The 22190-nt window shown below is 39.8% G+C and overlaps 1 protein-coding gene across 1 annotated transcript; it reads left to right on the forward strand.

The window, feature by feature from the left end:
- Positions 1-506: 506 nt before the first annotated feature.
- On the forward strand, positions 507-17223 carry SYT4 (synaptotagmin 4). Its single transcript, XM_080370920.1, has 4 exons — positions 507-770; positions 3580-4394; positions 5997-6117; positions 9208-17223. Exons 1-4 carry the CDS (start codon positions 737-739, stop codon positions 9513-9515), a joined length of 1278 nt encoding a protein of 425 aa, XP_080227046.1. The 5' UTR covers positions 507-736; the 3' UTR covers positions 9516-17223.
- Positions 17224-22190: the final 4967 nt, after the last annotated feature.

Consider the following 22190-nt stretch of genomic DNA (forward strand, 5'->3'; position numbering starts at 1 on the left):
CCTAGCAAAACAGACACACCCGTGTATTGGACAAGTTGACTGAATCAGAGACATTAGCATTTCTCTGTCTGTGTCTGATGGAGGGTGGGAGCTTATATCCTGCAGCAGGGCAGTTAAAATCATCGACGACTGTCTGTTCAGTGCCCAGAAACGGGGGGGCGGGGGGGTGGGGGTGGGGGTGGGGTGGGAGACACAGGGAGGGAGGGTGTGGTGGTTGGGGAGGGGGGATGGGAGGTGGGAAAGGTGCTGATTTCAGCCCTGTAGCGTCAGGATTGCGTCAATTTCGGTTTCAACCACGTCTTCAGTCTCGGAGCGGAGCTACTCAGAAAAGCCAAAACAGGAAGGGGGTTGCAAATCAGTGTGCAAAGGGGAGGACCGACTCTTCCCCTCCCCCTCTCCTCCAGTCCCCTCGCAGCCTCCTCCTCCACCTTCCCCACCGCTCGTGTCCCAGGGTTTCGTTGTTGTTTTTTTTTTTGTTGTTGTTGTTGTTTTCTCTCTCTCTTTTTTTTTTTTTTTTTTTTTTTTTTTAAACCCACGCTGGAAAAGACTGTTGCCCGAGGGCTGTGAGAGCGGAGAGCCGGGGCACAGCAGAGCAGGGCGTTCAGCACCCCGGGTAGCTCTCTTGGCACCCGTGGAGGCGGTTCCCGCACCGCGGACGGCCTCTCCAGCACCGCGGACAGCGGCTCCAGCACCGCGGACAGCGGCTCCAGTACCGCGGACAGCGCACGCCGCCAACATGGCTCCGATCGCCGCCAGCCGCCAGCAGTTCGGTAAGCGCGTCCCGGCCCCAACTCCCCGCCGCGGGGCTGGGGGCTGCTCCCCTCCCCGGGCTCAGCGCACGCAGGCAGCCTCTGCTGAGCCACCCAGCGCCTCCCAGCACGCAGCTTGTTGGGAGGAACAGGATTTCCCTCGGTTCTCTTCAGTCTCCGAAGTTGTGTGAATTATCTTTCTTTACCTTGTCTCCCTTCCTCCCTATCCATTCCCCCCGGTAAAGCACTGGGAGAAGTGAAGAGGTTTGTGTAGATGCATTTTCAGATGAGAGAGGTTTGGGGTTGTTTACTCTGCCTTGGCTAAAGCAGCGTGGCTTCAGAGATAAATGATGTAAATCCATCCTCTGCTATAGAGAAAATCCTTGTTTAAGCCATTTTTGGAATAATTGTCATTCCTTTTTTCTTGTTGTAGAGAAAGACTTGTCTGTCGTTAGTTAAAGTGAAATATAGTCTTGTAAAGGACATTGCTCGGAAAATGAAAATACAGGATCTCAGTGTCTTCAGCTAAACAGCTACATCTTGATCAGTCTGGATTCATTGAGAATAGCAACAATAACAATGAACTTTTCAGTTTTGTCATTTCTACACACTGGCTGTAGGGCGATCAACTGCGATACCAGAAGTTTCAGAAACAGTCATATAGGTGCACTGGTAAAATAGCTACATAAATAGCTTCACTCAGAAAAGCAGTAAGTAGAAATGTTTCTGAACTCTGCTTTACAAATATTGACTCTAGCCTAGATTATATTTGCTTTAGCAGTGGTTTAGTTCAAGGACCATGCCATTGGCTTAAGTGAAGTGACTCCAGATTTATATCACATAACTGAAATAAGAGCTTATTCCAGAATCAATAGGTGATGTTTCCTATTAATACACAGCCTTGAATGTTAAATAATTCATTTACATCATGACAACAGCAAGAAATTCAGGTTGCAACATAATTAGTTGTAGATATAAAACCATTTTAGTAACCATTGCATCCACTTTCCTACTCCACCCACTTGATGTTTCTAACCACACTTGTGACATCATGCCTGTCTAATTAGTTATTTAAGAAAGATATTAAACACTAAATTGATTCTACCACTGCTTTCAGTAGTTGTAGACTTAACATATAGCATAATACTTATTATTATAAAGAGTCTGTAGTCTCGTGAAAAAGTATTGCAAATGTGCAAATTATTCTTAAAAGCTATTAAAGTATTCTGATTAGTTTTCAATTACTTCTTGCTCTCTACCTTTATACCATGCATATTTAAAATGTTGCAGCCCAGGGAATTCTTGAAACTCAGAGCCAAGTGCTTAACTTAGAAATAATACTTTTTGTTTATGTATATAATTTTCAGTCATTTTATTAAGTTCTTACAATTAAGTATGTAGACTAATACAGTTTGTAGGCAAAGGGAAAGTGATATGAATATCGTCAGAAGAAATTAATAGCCAGACCCGATCCTTTATGTGCTGGAACATTATGTCCTACTTTGCTCTAACAGTATTGTTGTGGATTTTTTTTTTTTTTTTTTTGAATCAGCCCACTAAAAAGAAAAGGTATAGTGGCAGCACATCTATCTGCCCAGCTTTTACCTAGATGAAACTGATTTAGTAATACGTAGACTGGGAATAGGTTTGCTTTTCTCATCCAGAACAATTTGCTAATCGAGAGAATCAGAACTGTTACATAATTGCTTTTATGCATAAACAATGTCATTCCATTAATATTCCATTGGCCTTCCACTGTTCCAGGAATAAAGATTAAGCTCTGATTGTTACATTGTGGGAGGTTTAAAATCACTTAGTAATGTTACTTATGGGCAAAATTGGATTTCCAATTAGTTGTGCTCATTTACCCTTCGATGCATGCTTTGAAGGGCTAATGGTACTCTATATGTAACTAATGTATCCACATGACAATTGAGTTTGTAACACTTGCTTAGTTTTCTCTTTATTCAGTTTAATTATATGATTCATATTAAGGTAGAAAAGAATTTTGTTGGTTTTTTTTTTTTTATGTGCTCCTAAAAAGTAGTGACCCTTCCCATAAACTCCCCATAGCTTTGCCTCAGTGTCTTAAATGCAAAGCTTAGTGATTATCAACAATACACTTTAAATTTTTTTCCCATTCTGGACCCACATGTGACTGACCAATGTCACACCCATCCAGAAAAGACACTTGGTATATAATTATTCTAAATTTTCTCGATAGACTTCCTCCTGCAAAGTATTGAAATTCCCATTGAAACTGTTGAGTGTTATAACCTCCAATTAAACTCAGTTCTTTCAAGAGATACCTCCAGGCAATTATGGGATCTGACCATAAAAAATGAGTTAATTAAGTGTACAAAGTATTCTAGGAAACAGTGTGAAAAGCAGCGCTGATGTATCTATCAGTAATGCTTATTTCAGAATCTGTTTTATCTAACCAACAAAGCTCCATAATCTCAAAGCTGAATCCTTCTGAGAGCTGATATTACTCACAGACATATAAACTCAGAAACTACATGCAGAAGGATGAGATAGTCGAGACATTACTAATAGTTATTACTATAAGGATGGAAATAGTATCTTCCTCCCAAACACTCCGTGTATGGAAAAATACTAAGAAAATAACGTGTGTCTTGGTACAGGACTACACATTCATTCCTGCAGGTGGCGAGCAATATGTACAATGCAAAGCACTTTCAGTCTGTCGATCCTGCTGCTCTTACCATCTCGTGTCAGCTTGTTTTACCAAATTATTACTTTATTAAATATCACACAGAGTCCAAGGCATTGCTGCTTACGTGCTTGTTGATATTTATTTGATTTGCAGATGAAATTCCTACAGTGGTTGGGATCTTTAGTGCATTTGGCCTTGTCTTCTCTGTCTCCCTTTTTGCTTGGATATGCTGCCAACGTAAATCTTCCAAATCAAATAAGACCCCTCCATATAAATTTGTCCATGTTCTGAAGGGGGTTGATATTTACCCTGAGAATCTCAACAGTAAGAAGAAGTTTGGCGCAGACGATAAAAGCGAAACAAAGAACAAATCAGCGATGCCGAAGAATTCTCTCCATCTTGACCTAGAGAAGAGAGACCTAAATGGCAACTTCCCCAAAGCAACCCCAAAAATCCAGAGCTCTCCAGATGTTGAAAATTTGTCTCCTAAGCGCTTTGCAGAAAGGAAGAAAGATTCAGTATCTCCTGACAGTTTAAAATCCATCACTTCCCTGTCATCTGAAGATAAACAAGACAAGCTAGGAACTCTCTTTTTCTCCTTAGAGTACAACTTTGAGAAAAAGGCATTTGTAGTGAACATCAAAGAAGCACGTGGGCTGCCAGCAATGGATGAACAGTCAATGACCTCTGATCCCTACATCAAAATGACAATCCTGCCTGAGAAAAAGCACAAGGTGAAAACCAGAGTGCTGAGAAAAACCTTAGATCCAGCTTTCGATGAGACCTTCACGTTTTATGGGATCCCCTATAGCCAAATTCAAGACTTAACACTTCACTTTATGATCTTGAGCTTTGACAGGTTTTCCAGAGATGACATCATTGGAGAAATCCTCATTCCCCTCGCAGGAATTGAATTGTCAGAAGGAAGGCTGCTAATGGACAGAGAGATCATCAAAAGAAATGTTAGGGTAACATGTTTTTTATTTAAACCTTAAAAGTGTTGTGCTAGTGTTAGCTATGATTCTTATGTAATGCTGCTACCATCTTGAAAAGAAAAGGAAACAAGCTTATCATGCAAGTCATTGAGATGCTTTCATAACGGCAGTATGAGGAAGCAATTACACAAATGTAATAAAGAACATTACAATGAGCATATCGCAAGAAAGTGCTAATGTCCTAAACTCTACTTGCTTATTCAGCTGGTCCAGCAGGTTTGAGTGAACCCATTTACATCTGGTCAAGAGACCTCACTCCACATTAATTTACTTTAAAAGGAAAGAATGCAAAGATTTAGATATTATTCCCCTTCTCCTCCCTCCCTTTTTCTGTTTAACAAGATTCCTTCTTAAAGCTTTTGGAAATCAATGTAAATCTTTCACTTCAGCTACACGGGTTTTATAGCAGATTCTTAAAGAGTGCAGGTAGTCTTTAGTTAAGAAATTGGAACCTGTTAGAGACCATATGCAGCAGTATGTTCTTGCACTTCATTGCTGTTACTACCTTCTCTCTCAAGATTTGTGACACAGGCTGCAGCTCTACTAAGGATAGTAAGACGGGGTGGGGGGTGGGGGTGGGGGGGAGGGGGAAGCCAAAGACTTACTGAAGGCAATGGCAAAACATACTGATTTCACTGGGATAAAAATATTTCATACCATCTTGTCTCATTTCAGAATGTAAAGATCATTTACAACCATCACAGCTGAACCACAGAAAGGCACATGCATCACACACACGTCTCTTAATCTCTACTAAGGAAGTGGAATGTGTATTGACTTTCAATTTGATTGTTTTCAAAGAGCAAGCATACTGCCAAATCAAATAAATGTCTACCAGACAACATACCTATAACTAATATTGTTATTTTGCAATTCTATCACTATATTACAACTATAACTATGTCATTGATATTTTCTTGAAAAGTTCTTGGGTTTTCTAGTATATAAGGTATTATTTTTGCTTGTTTCCCTTGCCTTCCTCCTTTCTGTGAAATAAACAACTGCAAATTCAAATCTAATAATCATAAAGAAGTCCTTTTATCTCATCTTTATTTCATGTATGTTATACTGCTTTAGGAAATGTCAAGGATGAGATTTCACTTACTGAATCTTTCCTGTTTAAAAGATTTATTTATTTATTTATTTATTTATCTATTTATTTATTTATTTATTTATCTATTTATCCATTTATTTAATTATTTATCTTAGATATTTCTTTCAACATAGCTTTATGGATTTTTCATTTTTTTCTTAAGATCTTTTTTGTTCACTGAGATTTTTTTCCTCAGCATGTAGGATTTCATTTCTAATCTTTGAATTTAATGTCATGTCATCTTGTATTTTAATTCATTTTCATGTAGTCTGATAACCAATCATAAAGAGTTATATAACTATAGTAGAGAGAAATAATATTTGTGATGTAAAACTGCATAACTCCGTAAGTTATATCCCTTTACATCATTTCAGAGCAGACAGTTATGTGACATTTCATGAATCTTCTTAATTCTGGTTTAAAGTTTGTCAATATAATTGCTTATAAATAGTGCTATTTCTTTTTTTCTTTCATTTCCTCAGAAATCATCTGGGCGTGGAGAATTACTGATCTCTCTCTGTTATCAGTCTACAACAAACACGCTCACTGTGGTTGTTTTAAAAGCCAGGCATCTACCTAAGTCTGATGTGTCAGGATTATCAGGTAATGGTTTTACTAATGAATATGCCCTAAGAATATAAAAGAAACAGACAGAAGACAGCTGAAATGTGGCATTTCAGAGACTAAAAATATCCCATAAATGCAGAAATGGTGTGTTTAATATTTTCCGTCTCTTCATTTTATTCATATCTAGGTCAATGCTTTATTTTCCAGGGTATGTATTTTACAAATTTGTTCTTCAATCACGTTAAAAGAACATGACATCTGTTATCAGTGGAAACCAATGAGGTTTGTGATTGGCTTGAGCAGAACCCTGTTCTAAGTAAGAACCATCTGTTATAAGTATGGGATGTTGTTTGCAGATGCTAAAGGCTTTTATTTATGACCAAAAATTAGTTTATTTACAGAAAATCAGTATTGAGTGAGATCATCGTATGGTTTGTTTCAGCTTAGCACCAAGAAATGCAACCAGTTACACCAGTGCTGAATTTGGCCCACTGAGCACTAACATTTATTTGGCAAGGTGAAGAGGTGAATTATGCCAGTGCTGGAAGCAGGTTGTAACATAACATCCATGCTTTATGGTGAGCTATACTTGGGATACTCTAAGAAGCAGGTTTTGCACTCCCTTCCCCTGGTCTGGTGCCATTTTGCATTCAGTGGAACCCCATTTGAAGCCAACACTAGAAATTCACTTAGATGGATATTAGTGCTAGATAACATAGTAACAGAATAAAATTTAATGTACAATATACTAGGGATAAGACAACCACACAAGAAGAACAGTACACAACAAAGGACTACACAAATAGTAGCACATCTGCTGGTGATTCTGTATAGGACTGATACTCTCATTTCACAGGATTTTATTTTGAAAAAAGGAAAAGAATAAGTAGTCTGGGGACCCACTGAATCATAATTACTGCAGCCAGTAATAGTCTTTCTACTTCTCATATGAAGAAAAATAGCAGTTTACCTAGAAATTTAACCCATGCTGGATCCAACAGAACAAACCTATAGATCTCTCACATTTACATAGTAAAGTTCCATTGAAATCCTCCTTATCTCTTTTATTCACATACTATAAGGAGAAAGGATCTAAATGGAGCCTAAGTTTGCTCCACTATAAGAGAGCATACATTCTTCTAATAATCAACCCCAAAGTCACAGGAGATAGTGGAGGATTCATGAAGACAGCAGGACAGCAAGCTGATCTCAACAGACCAAGTCTGGCTGAGGTTCACCAAGGTGGGAAAAATAACTTGAAAACAAAATCCCTCCTAGTCTCAGCAGTCACCTGGACCCTATACAACATCCAAACTACACATTTGTCTACTGTATTTCTTCGGGGTAAAGCTATCAATTTTGTTCTTTCTGCTTCTCTTAATAGAACCTTGCTAACTATAATAGGAAAATAATATTTCTAAGAGATCCAGGCAGCCATGCTACATCTGGAGACCTAGTTCATTTAGACAGTTCTTCATTTGCTGTTCATCAACAAGGCAAGGTTCAATAGCTGTTTGGGTGTCAGTAACACGCTGCACTCATGACAGTCCTTATTTCTTCGTGACTTCCTCCTCATCCCAACAGAAATCTTGGACAATGAGAATGGTGAAATGGTGTTTCTATGGGGTAAACTAAACAATTGCATATCTCAGTCTCCTTAGGAAGATGGGATTATTTTTACTTAGAAGCTGTTCCATTCTCACAACCTCCTTGGTTTCCTTGATACCTGGTGTTGAGGTCTCCTAAGAGACCTAATAATAACAAGAGGAACATTTTAGCTTTATCTAGTAGCTGGCCAGAGGTAACAGTCAGAAAATATCCTCTTAACAGAAGTTAAAAACAGTGTGAATCCCCTTGTGAGTATTTATTTTGATATTTTTAGTGCTTGTGTGGCAATATCTATTTCAAAGCCAATGAACATTTTAATTACATTAAGCCTTATTTTAAAGTATTTGTTTGGGTGATAGGCTATGAAACTGAAGTTGTATTCTATCACACCTTACTCCTGTTAAACTCTTGTCAGCTCAAGGAAGCAAAAACCTTTTCATCATACAACTATTTGAGCCTGATAACTTTGGCATTTCTAAACATGGTTCAGGTTTGATTTTACTTTTTTAAAAAAGTATTTAAAAAATATTCAACTATTCTTGATGTTTATTAGCTGTTTACATAGCCTATATTTAACAAGGTTTAGTAGAAAGGATTTTGTACTGCATATTTGCACTATGAGAATTTGGAAGCAGCCCCACATTTGCATTGAAACAAATGCCAAGTTACTTGAAAGGGATGATTGTTAAAGCATTTTCTAGAATCCCTCTGAAGGAAGAAATACAGCCATTGCTGAAGATAGTAGCAAAGGAATCTTGCAACAGTTAAATAATTATGAGGAATGCAAACAGTCAAAGTTGGTCAAGGGCTAAATATATGGATGTTTTCCCTTCCCTTCTTCAATAGTACTACAGCACAGACACCAAGTCAAGTGGATATCATAACAACGCACATACCCTTACATTTAAAGTTTACTGTTAAATATGCTCAATAAAAATTGGTGGGAGCAATTTAATCAAGCTAATTGACATTGCTGGAACCACAACAGAAATTAATCACATCCATTCATCCATTCTCTCAGCATGAGCTTAATCCTTCCTTTCTGAAGCTTTTCTTTGTATGAGTTTTATTAAGGTTAATGATTATCCTCTACTGGTAGAACACGTGACAAGCAGAGTTCTGTTACACATAAGTATGTAATGATACATATTTGTCAGAGTCTATTAGAATTTACTTTCAGACCACCTTTTTATGTAGTAAGGATGTTACTAGGGTTAATGGGCTGCAAGGAAGGATTTGTCTCATGAAGGAGACATCGGTGTTTGATCAGATGAATCATGCCCTAAACTTCACCAGCTATCCTGATTACATCTTTGATGACCATAAAGAGAGCTTAAAGGGACTAATCATGATGTAAACACAACAATTGGATGAAATGAATCATCTTCAATAACTTGAAATATCCCCTCATTGTGATGCAATTATGTTGATAAATTATGAAAATTACCATTGAACTAGATCAACAAATTTTTACAGTACTGTTCAAGAGCTGACCTGTGCTTTTTCTTTTCATTGCAGACCCTTATGTCAAAGTGAACCTGTACCATGCTAAGAAGAGAATTTCTAAAAAGAAAACCCATGTGAAGAAATGCACCCCCAATGCAGTGTTCAATGAATTGTTTGTCTTTGACATTCCTTGTGAGGGCCTTGATGATATCAGCATTGAATTTTTGGTTTTAGATTCAGACAGGGGGTCAAGGAATGAGGTCATTGGTCGGTTAACCTTGGGATCTTCAGCAGAAGGAACAGCTGGAGAGCACTGGAAAGAAATTTGTGAATATCCTAGGAGACAAATTGCCAAATGGCATATGTTGTGTGATGGTTAGCAGCTTAGAGAGGGGTTGGAACTTGAATAACTATATATATTTCCATAGGCAAGGAGCAGGTTTTTTCTTTGCTATTTATAATTACAGGCTTGTAACTACAAGACTTTTTTTTGGGGGGGTCAGGGAATAAAAACTAGATTGAATTACCAGAAGAGAAGGTAAACTAAATTTTTACAGCAAATGAAGGAATTTATGTTTCATTAGACTTTAACATAATTGGATCAGATTCATATTCTTATGGAGTTTAAATAACCTGAAACTTCTGAAGCACTTTAAACTTCAATAAGAGCAGATGATGTTTTATGGAAAAAAAAAACCAAAACACCAAAAACCAGTAAACCTCATTAAAACATATCATTAGATCTAAAAGAACTCACCTTTGGCTTATTGGGGAAGGAGCTGAGTCTGTAAAAGCCATGGGGATTGTGGGTGAGTAGGAGGGGAATTCCTTCTGCCCCTCCATCAAAAGCCTTCTTTTATGAAAATTCAATCATTATTTGTAAGTTTTTGTTACTTATACTTTGATCATTCCAAAGATTGAAGAGATTTTCAGCAATTTGCTTTACCTATCACATCATGTGTAACTAGTTGTTTTGTGTGGAAATATTGTATAATTACTTACACCTGGATTTTTTAATATGTACATATATAACTTGTTTTATTACAGTGACCAAAATAGATACATTCTACAAATTGTTAAGCAAGCTAACATACATTGTTTTGTTAAAAGGGCTCCTTTACGGGTGACTGTACATGTTACAGTATAGTTAGAATTCGGGATTAGATATGGCTTGCATTTTTTTTCCTTTAGCAAGGATTACACTTTAAGCATTTCAAGCCATGGGAAAGCATTTCTATTGAGGTGAGGTAACATACAGGATATTGCAGTCAATGACCTTTCACCAATTATATTTTAAGCCATTCAGTAATGCTTAAAAAGAAAAAAAAAGTATAAAAAAAAAAACAGTAAAAAAAAAGAAGCTGTTTCTTTTTTTGTTTCATGAAAGAACAAACAAAATTAGTGAGACAGAGAATAAAACCTTATTCTGCTGGTTAACTTCCTGAACTGTGACTATTCCAGTACAGCCAGTATGACTACTCCCGACATACTGAGTTTAATACGTTTTTAAACTTTTGCAGGATAGGAAACCAAGCTTACATTATAATTCATCCAATATTATGTTAGACAAACTACTTGAAAAGTCCATTTCACTTAGATTATATGCTTTAATGTTTATTACTGATTGTACTGAAAATTGGTGGTGGTAAGGAAAAATAACATGGTGGTAAGGGAAAATAATTTCATGTTAGTGTGATATATATATGTTTAAACTTAAATCATGCCAGGCTGGGGGAGTATCAAGTGTAACATAAACAAGTATATAAATAAAGCATTTAGACCTGTGAATCTGTTGGTCACAGCAGAAAGACTTTTAGGCTGTCAGAACTATAGCACAACTACAAGCAGATTCTTTCCTAAAGTTTGTATGCTGATTTCTGATACAGAATTGTTTGCAAATATTACTCCTACATCATTTTCAATTACTATATATAAAGAAAAATATAATGATGTTAGTTGTTGACATAAGAAGGATTTAAAAAGTGGAAAACCATTTCAGTATTTTTACATATATCATTTTGTCATGTGTAATCCCATGGAAGTCAATGAGACTATTTGGGAATTCAGATATTGCTCAATGTGAATAAAGGTAACAATGGGCATGCTGGGTAAACCCCTCATACACTAGATGTCAAATTACTTTCATTAAACAACAGATCCAGGTCCTATTCAAAACTGTTGGGGATTTCTTGTCGACTTTACCTGTTCTCATATGGATAAATTATGTTTGCAGTAAAGGACGCTGAAATATGAAATATGCAAGTAGACAAATAGTACTGGGAGAATTCCATTGAGGCTCTTCCAGGTTTTGTGTCGGTATTTTCTCCAGTTTTTGAGAATGTGTTTGATATAACAGTGTTTATAAATTTCTGTAAAAATACATTTTCAAAATAACATAAACATGCTTTTTATGATAATGCTCAATGTAAAAAACCCTGCGTATTGTATGTGTAAAGGAGAGGAATCTTATTTGTTTATTTCTTAAGAAAGCTGATTAACTGCTTAAGGGCTAGAGTTTGCCAGCCACATTCAAGCTGAGCAAATCCAAAGCCACCAAGTTAAAGCAAAGATGCCCACAGGCTTCAATGGGGTTTGAAGTGCAATCACAGAGCAAAACTCTTGTGAGTCAATGCAGAAATGTCAATGGGACTATGGATAAGGGGAGACACTGATCTGGTGGAGACTGGGAGAGTTTAAGTCAGTACCACATGATCAGAGTTGTTACAATTTCTAGTAAAGAAAGAACATTATACTGTAAGCAATTGCATGAAAGAGAGTGTGACAGCTTGTAATGAAAAAAAAAGAAAAGAAGGTTTTGTATATTAGCCTATAGGTAGTACATTGTCTCTAAAAATCAGACGACAGGAGTCATCTGTCTCCAATGGACACAAATTCTGAAATTAGGAGAAAAAAAAATAATCCACCTTTTTGAATTAATGATGGGCTGTGACCATCTTTCATTTTGCGTTCAACAAGTCGTCATCATTTTTTTTTTTCCCAAATTTCTATAGCAGCTTGAGGGTTGATATTTCTGCCAGCTAAATGGCAGTTGTTGGTTGGGGTAGGGGGTAGGAATGGGAAAGGGAAGCAAAGACATTTTTATTAAATCTAAAAAGCCCCTGTAAATATTTTTTTTTTATTTTAATTTAAAACAATGATTAGCTTGGAAAGTTGAGTAAAGACGACTTGTAACACATCTGTAAACCAGACAAGGCAGGAGAGAATGTAAACCTGTACCAAGATGAGAAATTCTGCTGTTTTATAAAGTATTCAATGATCATTGTGAATATCTTGAACTCTGTTAAGGATACTGTACTGTATTAAACATGTAAAAAAATGTTGTCTGTCTAAGTAGCTTACAAAAATAATAACTCCTTGAATGGGAGCCTATCCATGTCTGGAGATCTGTCGTAACTAAATACCTGATTCGTTATGGTGTTGTAACTTAATAGAAGCTATTTGAGAGGAAGCATGGTGTATGAGATTTTGTAAGTTATTTGTGCTGGTTCTGTATGTTGTGCCATGTGTGTAAGACAAGAATAAACTGCTGCTTTTGTTCATCTCATCCCAAAACAATTATCCCACCAATGTATCTTTTCCAGAGATTTCTGCTATTGTTTGTACTCATGGTCTACTCTCTCATGCTTCTATCAAAAAGCATTTGCCTTGAAAAATCTTCCTTTTCTCACACAGGTGGATTAGACTTGTTCTGCCAAATAACTACCCAGGCATATTCCATATTCTTTATTCCTAGCTTCTTGCTGCATACTTACATTTGCCTTGAACTGTACAGTACACTCAGGCTAGAATTTGAGACACGGTCCATGACAGAAAATCTGAGCCCTACATGGGATATACAGGGACTGATATACAGATATAAATAAGAATGAATTCTAGCATATTAGGTGGAAGAAGTGAAATGCAATTGCACTTTACTATTGGAATCCTGGTGACATTCCATGTGTTTTCCAGAAGCAAAAAAATACCTCCTGGACAACCATGCTGTACCACTCTTACTTCCTTTGATGTAAGGAAGTCATGTCAGATACCAGCTTGTCAGGCAAGTCTGGAAATTAAGGTAGAGAAATCATTCCTTCAAATGCTATACAGAAATACAGACTTTGCTGCTCTTGTCTCTAAGTTTATTAGAGTATTTTACCAGCACAAAATCAAAAGCTAGGGAAGGAAGAAGACAGTTGCAGCTGAGGTACACATGGCCATTTTATAACTCCCATTGTGAGTCTACAACTGATTACCTAAAAGGGATCTCTGATCCTTGTCACAAGGATCACTGACAAGATCCACTAGCCAAATGCATGAAATGGAATATCTTCCATGGTCATAAGCTGGCATAGTCTCTCTGGCAAATCTCCTGTCCCCAAGAGACAGGTGTTAAGTGTGAGACTGCTCTTTTCCACCCTATGTAGTCACTTCTTTTTTCTTTCTTGCATTGTACTGTTCTCCTTAAACAATGGTGATTCACACGGGTCACATTTCAGACCCTCTTCTTCAGGACAGAAATAGAGGATATCTTTAGGTTTTCCAACTATAATGCAGCTGAGATTCAGAGGAAGTCTCAAGGCTACTGTCCTGTCAATTTGTATGTCGAATTGCTGTGATAGATGACTCCTCCTCAAGAGAGCCCTTACAGATGTCTTCCTTTTTGTAGGAGATGTGATTCCTGCGGTGTAACACTATTCTGTAAGCCCCTTGTATTTATACAGCATCATGGATAGCAATGTGCTGCACACACAGTAGTACTATGTAACCACAGATGACCATGAGAAACACTTCCTCAAACAAGATTCAGATATGTTCTATGTAAGCTTCTACTTTCTTATTTGTGCTCCCTGCTTCATGAGAGCTCACAAAGCTGCTGAATAACTCATGTCACTCTTACAGCTGCTATAAGTGACACTGGCACTTATTTAATTTATTCTGCTGGTAACTCCTGAGCAACTACCTTCATTCAAAAAGATCTACCTACTTCTTGCAGGCTTTTCCATAGTATTTTTTACCTTTTATCACTAAACAGCTGTTCTAACATGACTCTGGGTCTGGAGGCAGCTTTGGAGTACTGATTATGGTTGCAGCATGGCAGAACTTTCTAGTTCAGAAGAAAGAATTGAAGTCAATAAGAGAAATGGGAGAAGTGATTCTTTATGATGTTGTTATGTCTGTATTGTTATGCCAGTTTTGCTATTGTGCATTTGAAGTACTTTGAGCATGAGCAGAGACTGTCCTGCAGTCACAGATGTGAATGCTCTAGTCACACCAGCAACACAATTGGGTGTTGTCCTGACAGATCAGTTGTCTTTGCTCAAGCCCTTCAGCCTCAGTAGGACTGAAGAGACACCACCCAGGTCCCCATGCCTTGCACGCGCCTCCAGAGCTCTGCAGTCACCCTTAACGTGCTCTGGATCACGCCTGGCAGTACTGTTGGTGCCCAGATGGAAGAGCTTCAATAGCTTGAGGGCTGGAGAAGCCTTGGCATTATCTTGGATCCTAGCCTCATGGCAAGCACCAGAGCTGCTGAGGTATTATCAGAGCAAGTCAGCAGGTTGGGCATCCCTCGCCAGGTGGAGGTTGTATCCAGTAACTATCACAATCCTTTTCTCTTCTGTGAAGACACAAGGTTTGAACTCAGCTGGCTCTGATAAAGCCCTGCTTGTTCTTCTCAGTGGCCAGAGCTGGGTACTTGTTCTGCACTTGCAGCTGGGGCCACTTGGTCTTATGACTATTGCCAGAAGTCACCAGCTTCCAACTTTCCCCGCTCTGAAAGCTGCCCTCCAACACTGGCCAGACCCCTTCCCAGCAACGTCTGGATCTAGGCCAAGACAATCCACACCATTTGGTGCTGCAAAGACTCCTCTTTGGTATCCTGGGCCCATCACTGCAGAGCCTCCCAGCAGTCTGATCCCGTGCCTCAGCACACCGTGCTAGGTCAACTGCTGCTGTGACTCCCCCATCCCCTTGTGCTGCAGGGGGTTTGACTCTCCCCCTTAAAGTACCAAACTTCCCCAGCAACAGCCAAATGCCAAAGGGAATATGCAGCATTAGGAGCAGAGCCGAGAACTGCTGCTGCCTGCTCAGAGGCCACAGGCTGTCGGCAGCCACCTGCTGATTTGAACTGTGGCATTCATGACGGCCCCTCTGCCTGCAGTCCCTGGGCTGTGGGGTGCTCTGAGGAGCCCCTCACAGCCACCCCTCCATATCCACCCCAACACTCCTGCTCTGCGGTGAGGCTTTCCACCTGCCTCAACCTGTTTCGGGAGTCTGCAAACCTGCCCCGGTGCCGATGGGTGCCACTGCCTGCCCTCACTGCTCCTGAAGATGCAGCAGCCCCAGCCATGGAGTTCCAGGGTATCATGAAGTTTCTAGAGCTGTTAGCCTGCTTCTCCTTAGGGACTAGGATGTCACTCACCCTGCAGATCAGTGGGATCTGTCATTACAAATCTTTCTGGCAGTAAGATTCTCTTAGGGCATTAAAGAACAGTTTGATCCTGACTGGGGAACACTCAGCTTCCTCTTCTCCTGATGAAGGAGGTATCATTCATTACTGAACCTTGTTCTTCCCCTTTGAGCAGTCTCTCAAAGGTTTTTTGTAGGTGACTGAGCTGTAAGAAGACATGGTTTTGCATCTTTGTAAGAGAATGATGTGGCATGAAGTTTGGGGTTAAGTGCAACATGCAGGAATTTAAGGTCCCACTGGGTGACAGGTAAGTGCTGTGTTATTGCAAGCAGCTGCACCAGGGCTGTGGCTGCACACAGGGCTGAGGTAGCAGTCCTGTGTAGCAGTTCTGAGTCACAGCATTCTGGATTAGGAGTTAATCGGCAAATATAAAGTAGAACAGAGTGCTTGCAATATAAGTTAATGTTGCAAAAAGATACCTGTCTCTCCTCCATGTAAGAAATATTGTGTTTATGAAAGGCTCTGGTTCAAACAAAAAACTAGAATACAGGAAAAAAGCTCAAAATGCAAGATGCAGAAGGTCAAAATGCACAAAGAAACATGTTAATACTATCTTCTTTTGAAATCGCTACAGAACAAGCATCAGTTTAAAATACCATTGCTGTTACAGTTCTGTTTTCTAACCAGCCAAGGGTACGGTACGGTGACTGCAAGATTTAATTTAGTCTTGAAGACAATCACAGGGATAACCATGAATTTTCTCTGACAGATGCTGTAAATATTTTACGTGGCTCTGAAAACACAACTGATTTTATGGAAACAAGTAAGTATTTCACAGTATCACTAGCAATATTGATTACATTTCAGTAATGCCCTCCAAGTGAGATTGCCTTAAGGACTGTATGAATGAAAATTTCTTGTTGGACACTAACAGATGGACAGGGAAACCTCTATGTGCCTGCATCTGAGGTGCCTATGTGCATTGATTTGTGGGGCAAATAAACAGTATTCTAGCCTCAATTTTCCTTTCAGTAGTGTAGGATAAAGCTTAACAACATCAATAGTAGCTACTAACTTTTGTTATGAATTATTATTTTCACCATTCTCCAGGATTGTAAAGCTGCTCTGGGGACTGCACTTTCTCAAGATAAAACCCTCAGAGCTGTATGCCGCAATGGATATATATGGAGAAGAAAATAGCTGTGAATCACAAATGAGCATATAACAATAGAGAATTATCCTAGGCTAAAATCAGAAGTGATATTAAGCAGCAGTAAAAGTTATAGATAAGTAAATCAATGTGAAGAAAGTACACATGAGTAAAATGTTCTTAGCAGGGGGAAGGAGGTGGAAGTCTATTACTTCTTCAGAACAAATGAAACCCAGGTGTATCTGGCCTCTGGTACACATTTGTGTTGTTTTCCCTTTTATTCACTCAATGAAAGCAATACACTGTTATTTTAGCCTGCTTTGATTCACATCAGTTAACGAACATTTGTTCTGACTTTAAGTTCAGTGTGATTGGTGTTGAATTTGCTTGGAACAAGGGCTGCAAGCATTTGGTATTGCATTTCTTTAGATGTTTTATAGGCCAGGTTTGATTTGGCTTTGAGCAATATGGTGTAGTGGAAGGTGTTCCTGCCTGTGGCAGGGAGGTTGGAACTAGATGATGTTTAAGGTCCGGATTCTACAATTCTGCATACAGAAATTGCCCTAAAGAACTGCTGAGGCTTCACTGTTAGGAAGGGCTTGGGCCAAGGCTGATGCTCTCAGGTCTGGACTGCTATGGTGACACCAGGAAGCTCTCCTTGTGTCAGGTGTTCCTCAGCTGTCCAAAAAAAGGGACTTTGCTTTCATTCCTGGGCAGGAGGACCGAAGAGGGGATGTTTGACCTGGGGTATGGTCAGAAGAAGAGGTTTGGTTTATTGCTCTGTGTGGGAGGCCACGCTGCATGCAGGCTGCCTCAACACTGGCTCACACCCCGCTGAGCTCGGTGTGGGGCTCCCGGTGCTGTAACCCTGCTCAGCAGCTGTGGGCCAGGCAGGGGCGAGCAGCCACCAGCCCCCAGGCCTCCCAGGCCCCGGCTGGGCCCAGCCGCAGCCCCACTGTCTCAGGGGCCGTGTCCCACAGCGGGCTCCCCCAGCACCCTCCGGCAGCAGTGGCACCCAGCGGGGAGGGGCCGGCCGGGGACCCCCACCACCGCTGGGCGAGGGGCCTGCGGGCTGCCGGGCCATGGTGGTGACTGGCCATGGTGGCTCTGTCCTGACAGCTGCGGGGCTTCTTCTGCTCCATCCTCCCTCCCCTTTCCTGCCACTCTGCTCTTACCAACACTCTGCCGAGAAACGTTCCTGACTGGCGGTGTTTGGCCTCCTTTGCGTCTTCACCTCACTTGGGTGTAACGCCGAGTGCCCCAGCTTGGGCTGTCCCAGGCCACAACACTCTGCTCCAGGCTCTGTAGGTAACTATCTGCTTTGCTTATAACTTTTCCTGTTTGTCGGCCCTCATTTTTGCTGCTCTGATGCGTCCTTTTCTTTGACTAGAGCTTCACCCAAACAGACAACCTACCCCTGTTACTCCGTCTGCCCCCATTTTCAATAGTCCAGTTTTGCTACATCTGTAGCCATATTTAGAATCTCTGATACATTTACCTAGACATCCTCATCCTCACATGGTTTTACTAATACCTTTCCCTGGACACGGCTGGCACTGCAAAACTTGACTCCTGCAAGGGTGTCCCGTGCTTCCCTTCAATTGTCTGTTTAATTTAGCCATTTCCGACTGTAACTCCCTCTTAACCACTTGTGATATCCAGCCCTCCCTCATGGTATTATCTGCACATTTTCTCAGCTCCTTATGTCACTGTATGTCATGTTCAGTAGTTTTCCTGTTAACTAAACCTGAGGACAAGGCCTAATCACTGGCTAATTATTTGGCTGTGGGCTTAACATTAACTGGGATGTTCTTCATGAGTTCAAATGCTTTTGTAAGATAGAAACTAAGGCTCAAGAATTAGGCCTGGATTCTTGTTGTCCAGGAATCTGTGTTAAAAGACTAAGTCCTTTGTCTTGCCTTTTGGTAAAAAGAGAAAGTTAGGCACCATCAGATGATATTTTAGCTCTGATGTAAATCATTAATACATGAAACACTGTGGCCTTCGGTCTAGTCCACAGACACTGTCAGAAAACCCCAGGAGCCAGCTGCACTCTTGTGTATGGGGACCTGAGCATAGTGATATGTCAGCAGAGCAGTGCCTGCAGTACCAAGCAGTCCAGCAACGAGGCATACTATGTGACAAGACTTTTTTATCCAGCATGAAAAAATACCAATTAAAGCATTTGCTCACAATGAAACTATTGGGCAGGATTCTGCCTCTCCATAAGGCATATTCTTATATCATTATTCAAGGGACAGTCATTTTGTCATGTCAAGTTGCCTTGCTCTTAGCTTAGGTACAAGTTTGCTTTTACCTTAGATGTAATTTTGTAGTTTTTGTCAGAGATGGGTGAACTTTCATTTGCAAAATCTCAGAGCTGCTCCAGCTTTGTGGACCAGGTTTTTCCACTCAGTATTAAAGGATCATTTGTATCTTGATCTCTGGCTTTGTGTGTGAGGTAACAGGTTCTTCCAAATTAGGAATAAAGTAATAAATGTAATCCAACAAGGACAGGCTTAGGAAAGATTCAGGACAAGTAAAATGTGAGACACTTAAATGACATGTTAAGAGATACCGCAGCTCAAAATAAATGCCTCTCAAGGTACCTCCCAGGGCCCTAAGGGCACTAACAGACATTAACGGCCCTAAACAGCCTCACCCCAGACCCTGACACACACAGGTTCTTAGATGGCCCTAGCTGCCATCCCCAGGTTTGCCCAAGAGGTTGCATTCCTTGCCTGTGGGGCCAAGCTTCACAGGGCATTCTACTGGAGGCAGTCTTCAGAGCACAAAAGGATTCTTGGCAAAATTATATGAAGCTCAGAAAACATATTTTATGGATGGAAATTTTACTGTGATTTTTAATTTTCCTGTTTAAAAAAAAACAATGTAGTTTCTGGAAAGGAAACAGTTTTGATATAGATGAAGAGTTTAAACCTAAATGGAAGCAGGGAAATTATTTTTTTTAATGTTTGCTACATTAGTTGGATGGTTGAAGCGTTTATAAAGAATGCTGGTTTAAGTTCTTGATCTGCCTGCCTTACATTCAGATATATATCCTATCTTTTAGATCACTGGGTACTTAGGCATCACTTTCTTACTTGTGCTTTGTATGATAGTATGCTCTGGAAGTACTCAGAACTTTCCTAGAAATTTCCCAGGGAACAGGGCGTTGGACCTAGGCCATGCAGAGCTCAGGAAAGTGCCTAAGTACATGATACAAGATTTTCTTACCTCTTCCTAACCTAATAATAATTCATAAGAATTAGAAAAAGACATAGATATGGCACTTAGGGATATGGTTTAGTGGTGGATTTGGCAGCGTTAAGTTTACAGTTGGACTCGATGATCTTAAAAGTCTTTTACAGCTTAAATGATTCTATAATTCTAAGATTAAGGTCCTTGTGCAGAAAAGTGATTCCGCCTCAAGATGCTATGGGCTAAGAAAATAGTTCAATTCACACCAAAGTAAAGAACAAAACCAAAAACAAACAACAAAGTGAAACAAACAAACAAAAAAACTAACTCCAAACCCAAACAGCTTTCTTAGAGTACTTGATTCAGAACAGAGAGTAAAATCAGATTATAATGAGGTTTGCCATTGCAGTCTTTAGAAAGTAGAATAAGAAAAGCAACATTAAGGCCTTGAAGTTTCTACTTTGTAAAGTTGAGTAATTGATCTTATAAAGTAAGAGGCTAAGTCTAAGTATAAATTGACAGGTGATACATCTCTGGACTTGAGAACAGTATTGACCCCAGGTATCCTAGTATTTTATTCTTGGTTATAACTGAGTGTGTGCAGAATCCTCAGAGAAAGGAGTAGAAAGAAATGGTGGGAACTTACCTCCAGTGTCCATACATGCACAGCATGCGTGCATCTGATGATATTTGCTTTATTTTGGGGATAACGGACTGCTTTCATGGGTCAATCTGCTTTCTGTGGGAAGAAGGTGTCAAAGCTATATACTTTCCAGATTGATTTTAAAGCTCAATGAACGCACATTTGCAAGCCATGTGTAGATGAGTATCACTCAGAATTGCTATGAAAGTGATCAGGGTGGAACTTGTGCTCGCTTCGCATTTTTTGCTCTCTCAATGGTAATTTGCAATGTAGAAATGTAAGAGTTATGATACCTGGAGCTAAGAAATATCTGCAAAAAGATTATACTGTCAGCCGGCATCAATTATTGTGATCAAATCCTGATGCGAAAATAATGCCGGTCCTAGAATCCCCTTGCTGATATCTTTGTTATTTATATATGCACTGCAAAAGAACATTCATCCACAGGCACATAACTGAATTTGCCCTTTGCCTAAATCTACAATATATACTACCTATATAAAGCAGACAATGCTTGACATGAATCCTCTGTGAAATATGGTCCATAAAATTGATACAAAACAGGAACAAAGTCAATGTAACTAAAATATTTACAGTAGGCCATTTAGGCCTATAATACCAATTTCCTATCATTTTTTCCATGGTACTTTTGTGCTAAGAGCCAAAACTGGCCTATATAGTGAATAAATGAGAGAATTATGATATGGTATATAGTGTTCATATCACTTTCATTCTGTGCAATAAATTTAAATGAAATGTGCATTATCTGAATTGGTATCTGCTATCTGAGCTGAAAACAAACATGTCCTCCTATAATCTTCATGCTATATTGCCCCCATTGTGCTTCATACTTGTCATTTTCCCCCCCCTTGAGATCAAAAACATCTAAAAATGGTATCTGCACAGCCTTTTCTGGAATCACTGTGATCAGCCTGAACTCCTAAATTCTGATTGCGTCAAGGTACAGGAATTATTCTAAACCCCCTAAAAACTGATGGAAAGTAATTCCCTTTAGATCAACCATGTGGGTGTCAGACTGTGAATGGGGCAGTTAATTTCTACCCACTGGAATCAGCCCCCTGCAGCATTGTATCTGGCATCTTGCCTGGCTGGGCAGATATGCTGCTACCTGGGTTTGTTTCCTGAACATACCTGGGAAAAGTCATGCTGAATCAGACCAGTCAGCTAGTTCAATAAATTGCCAGAAGGTGAAAAGTCTCATTAGAGTCTCAAGAGAAGGAACAAGTCTCACAAGGAGCGGCTGAGGGAATGGGGGTTCTTTAGCCTGGAGAAAAGGAGGCTGAGGGGAGACCTTCTTACTCTCTACAACTACCTAAAAAGAGGTTGTGGGCAGGAGGGGTCAGTCTCTTCTCCCAGATAAGAAACGACAGGACAAGAGGAAACAGCCTCAAGTTGTGCCAGAGAAGGTTTAGATTGGGTACTGGGAAAAATTTCTTCACTGAAAGGGTTGTCAAGCACTAGAAAAGGCTGCCCAGGGATGTGGTGGAGTCACCATCCCTGGAAGCATTTAAAAATCCTGTAGATGTGTTGCTTAGGGACATGGTTTAGTGGTGGACTTGGCAGTGCTGGGTTAGCAGTTGGACTTGATGGTCTCAAAGGTGTTTTCCAACCTTAATGATTCTCTGATT

The sequence above is a fragment of the Falco punctatus genome (genome assembly GCF_963210335.1).
Source record: "Falco punctatus genome assembly, chromosome: Z".
NCBI classification, from domain to species: domain Eukaryota; kingdom Metazoa; phylum Chordata; class Aves; order Falconiformes; family Falconidae; genus Falco; species Falco punctatus.

Bases quoted from the DNA above. Each gene is read 5' to 3' on its own strand.
- SYT4 (XM_080370920.1), top strand. From the start codon at position 737: ATGGCTCCGATCGCCGCCAGCCGCCAGCAGTTCG. The intron at 771-3,579 runs GTAAGCGCGTCC...TTTGATTTGCAG, and splicing joins CGCCAGCCGCCAGCAGTTCG to ATGAAATTCCTACAGTGGTT. The intron at 6,118-9,207 runs GTAATGGTTTTA...TTTTCATTGCAG, and splicing joins TGATGTGTCAGGATTATCAG to ACCCTTATGTCAAAGTGAAC.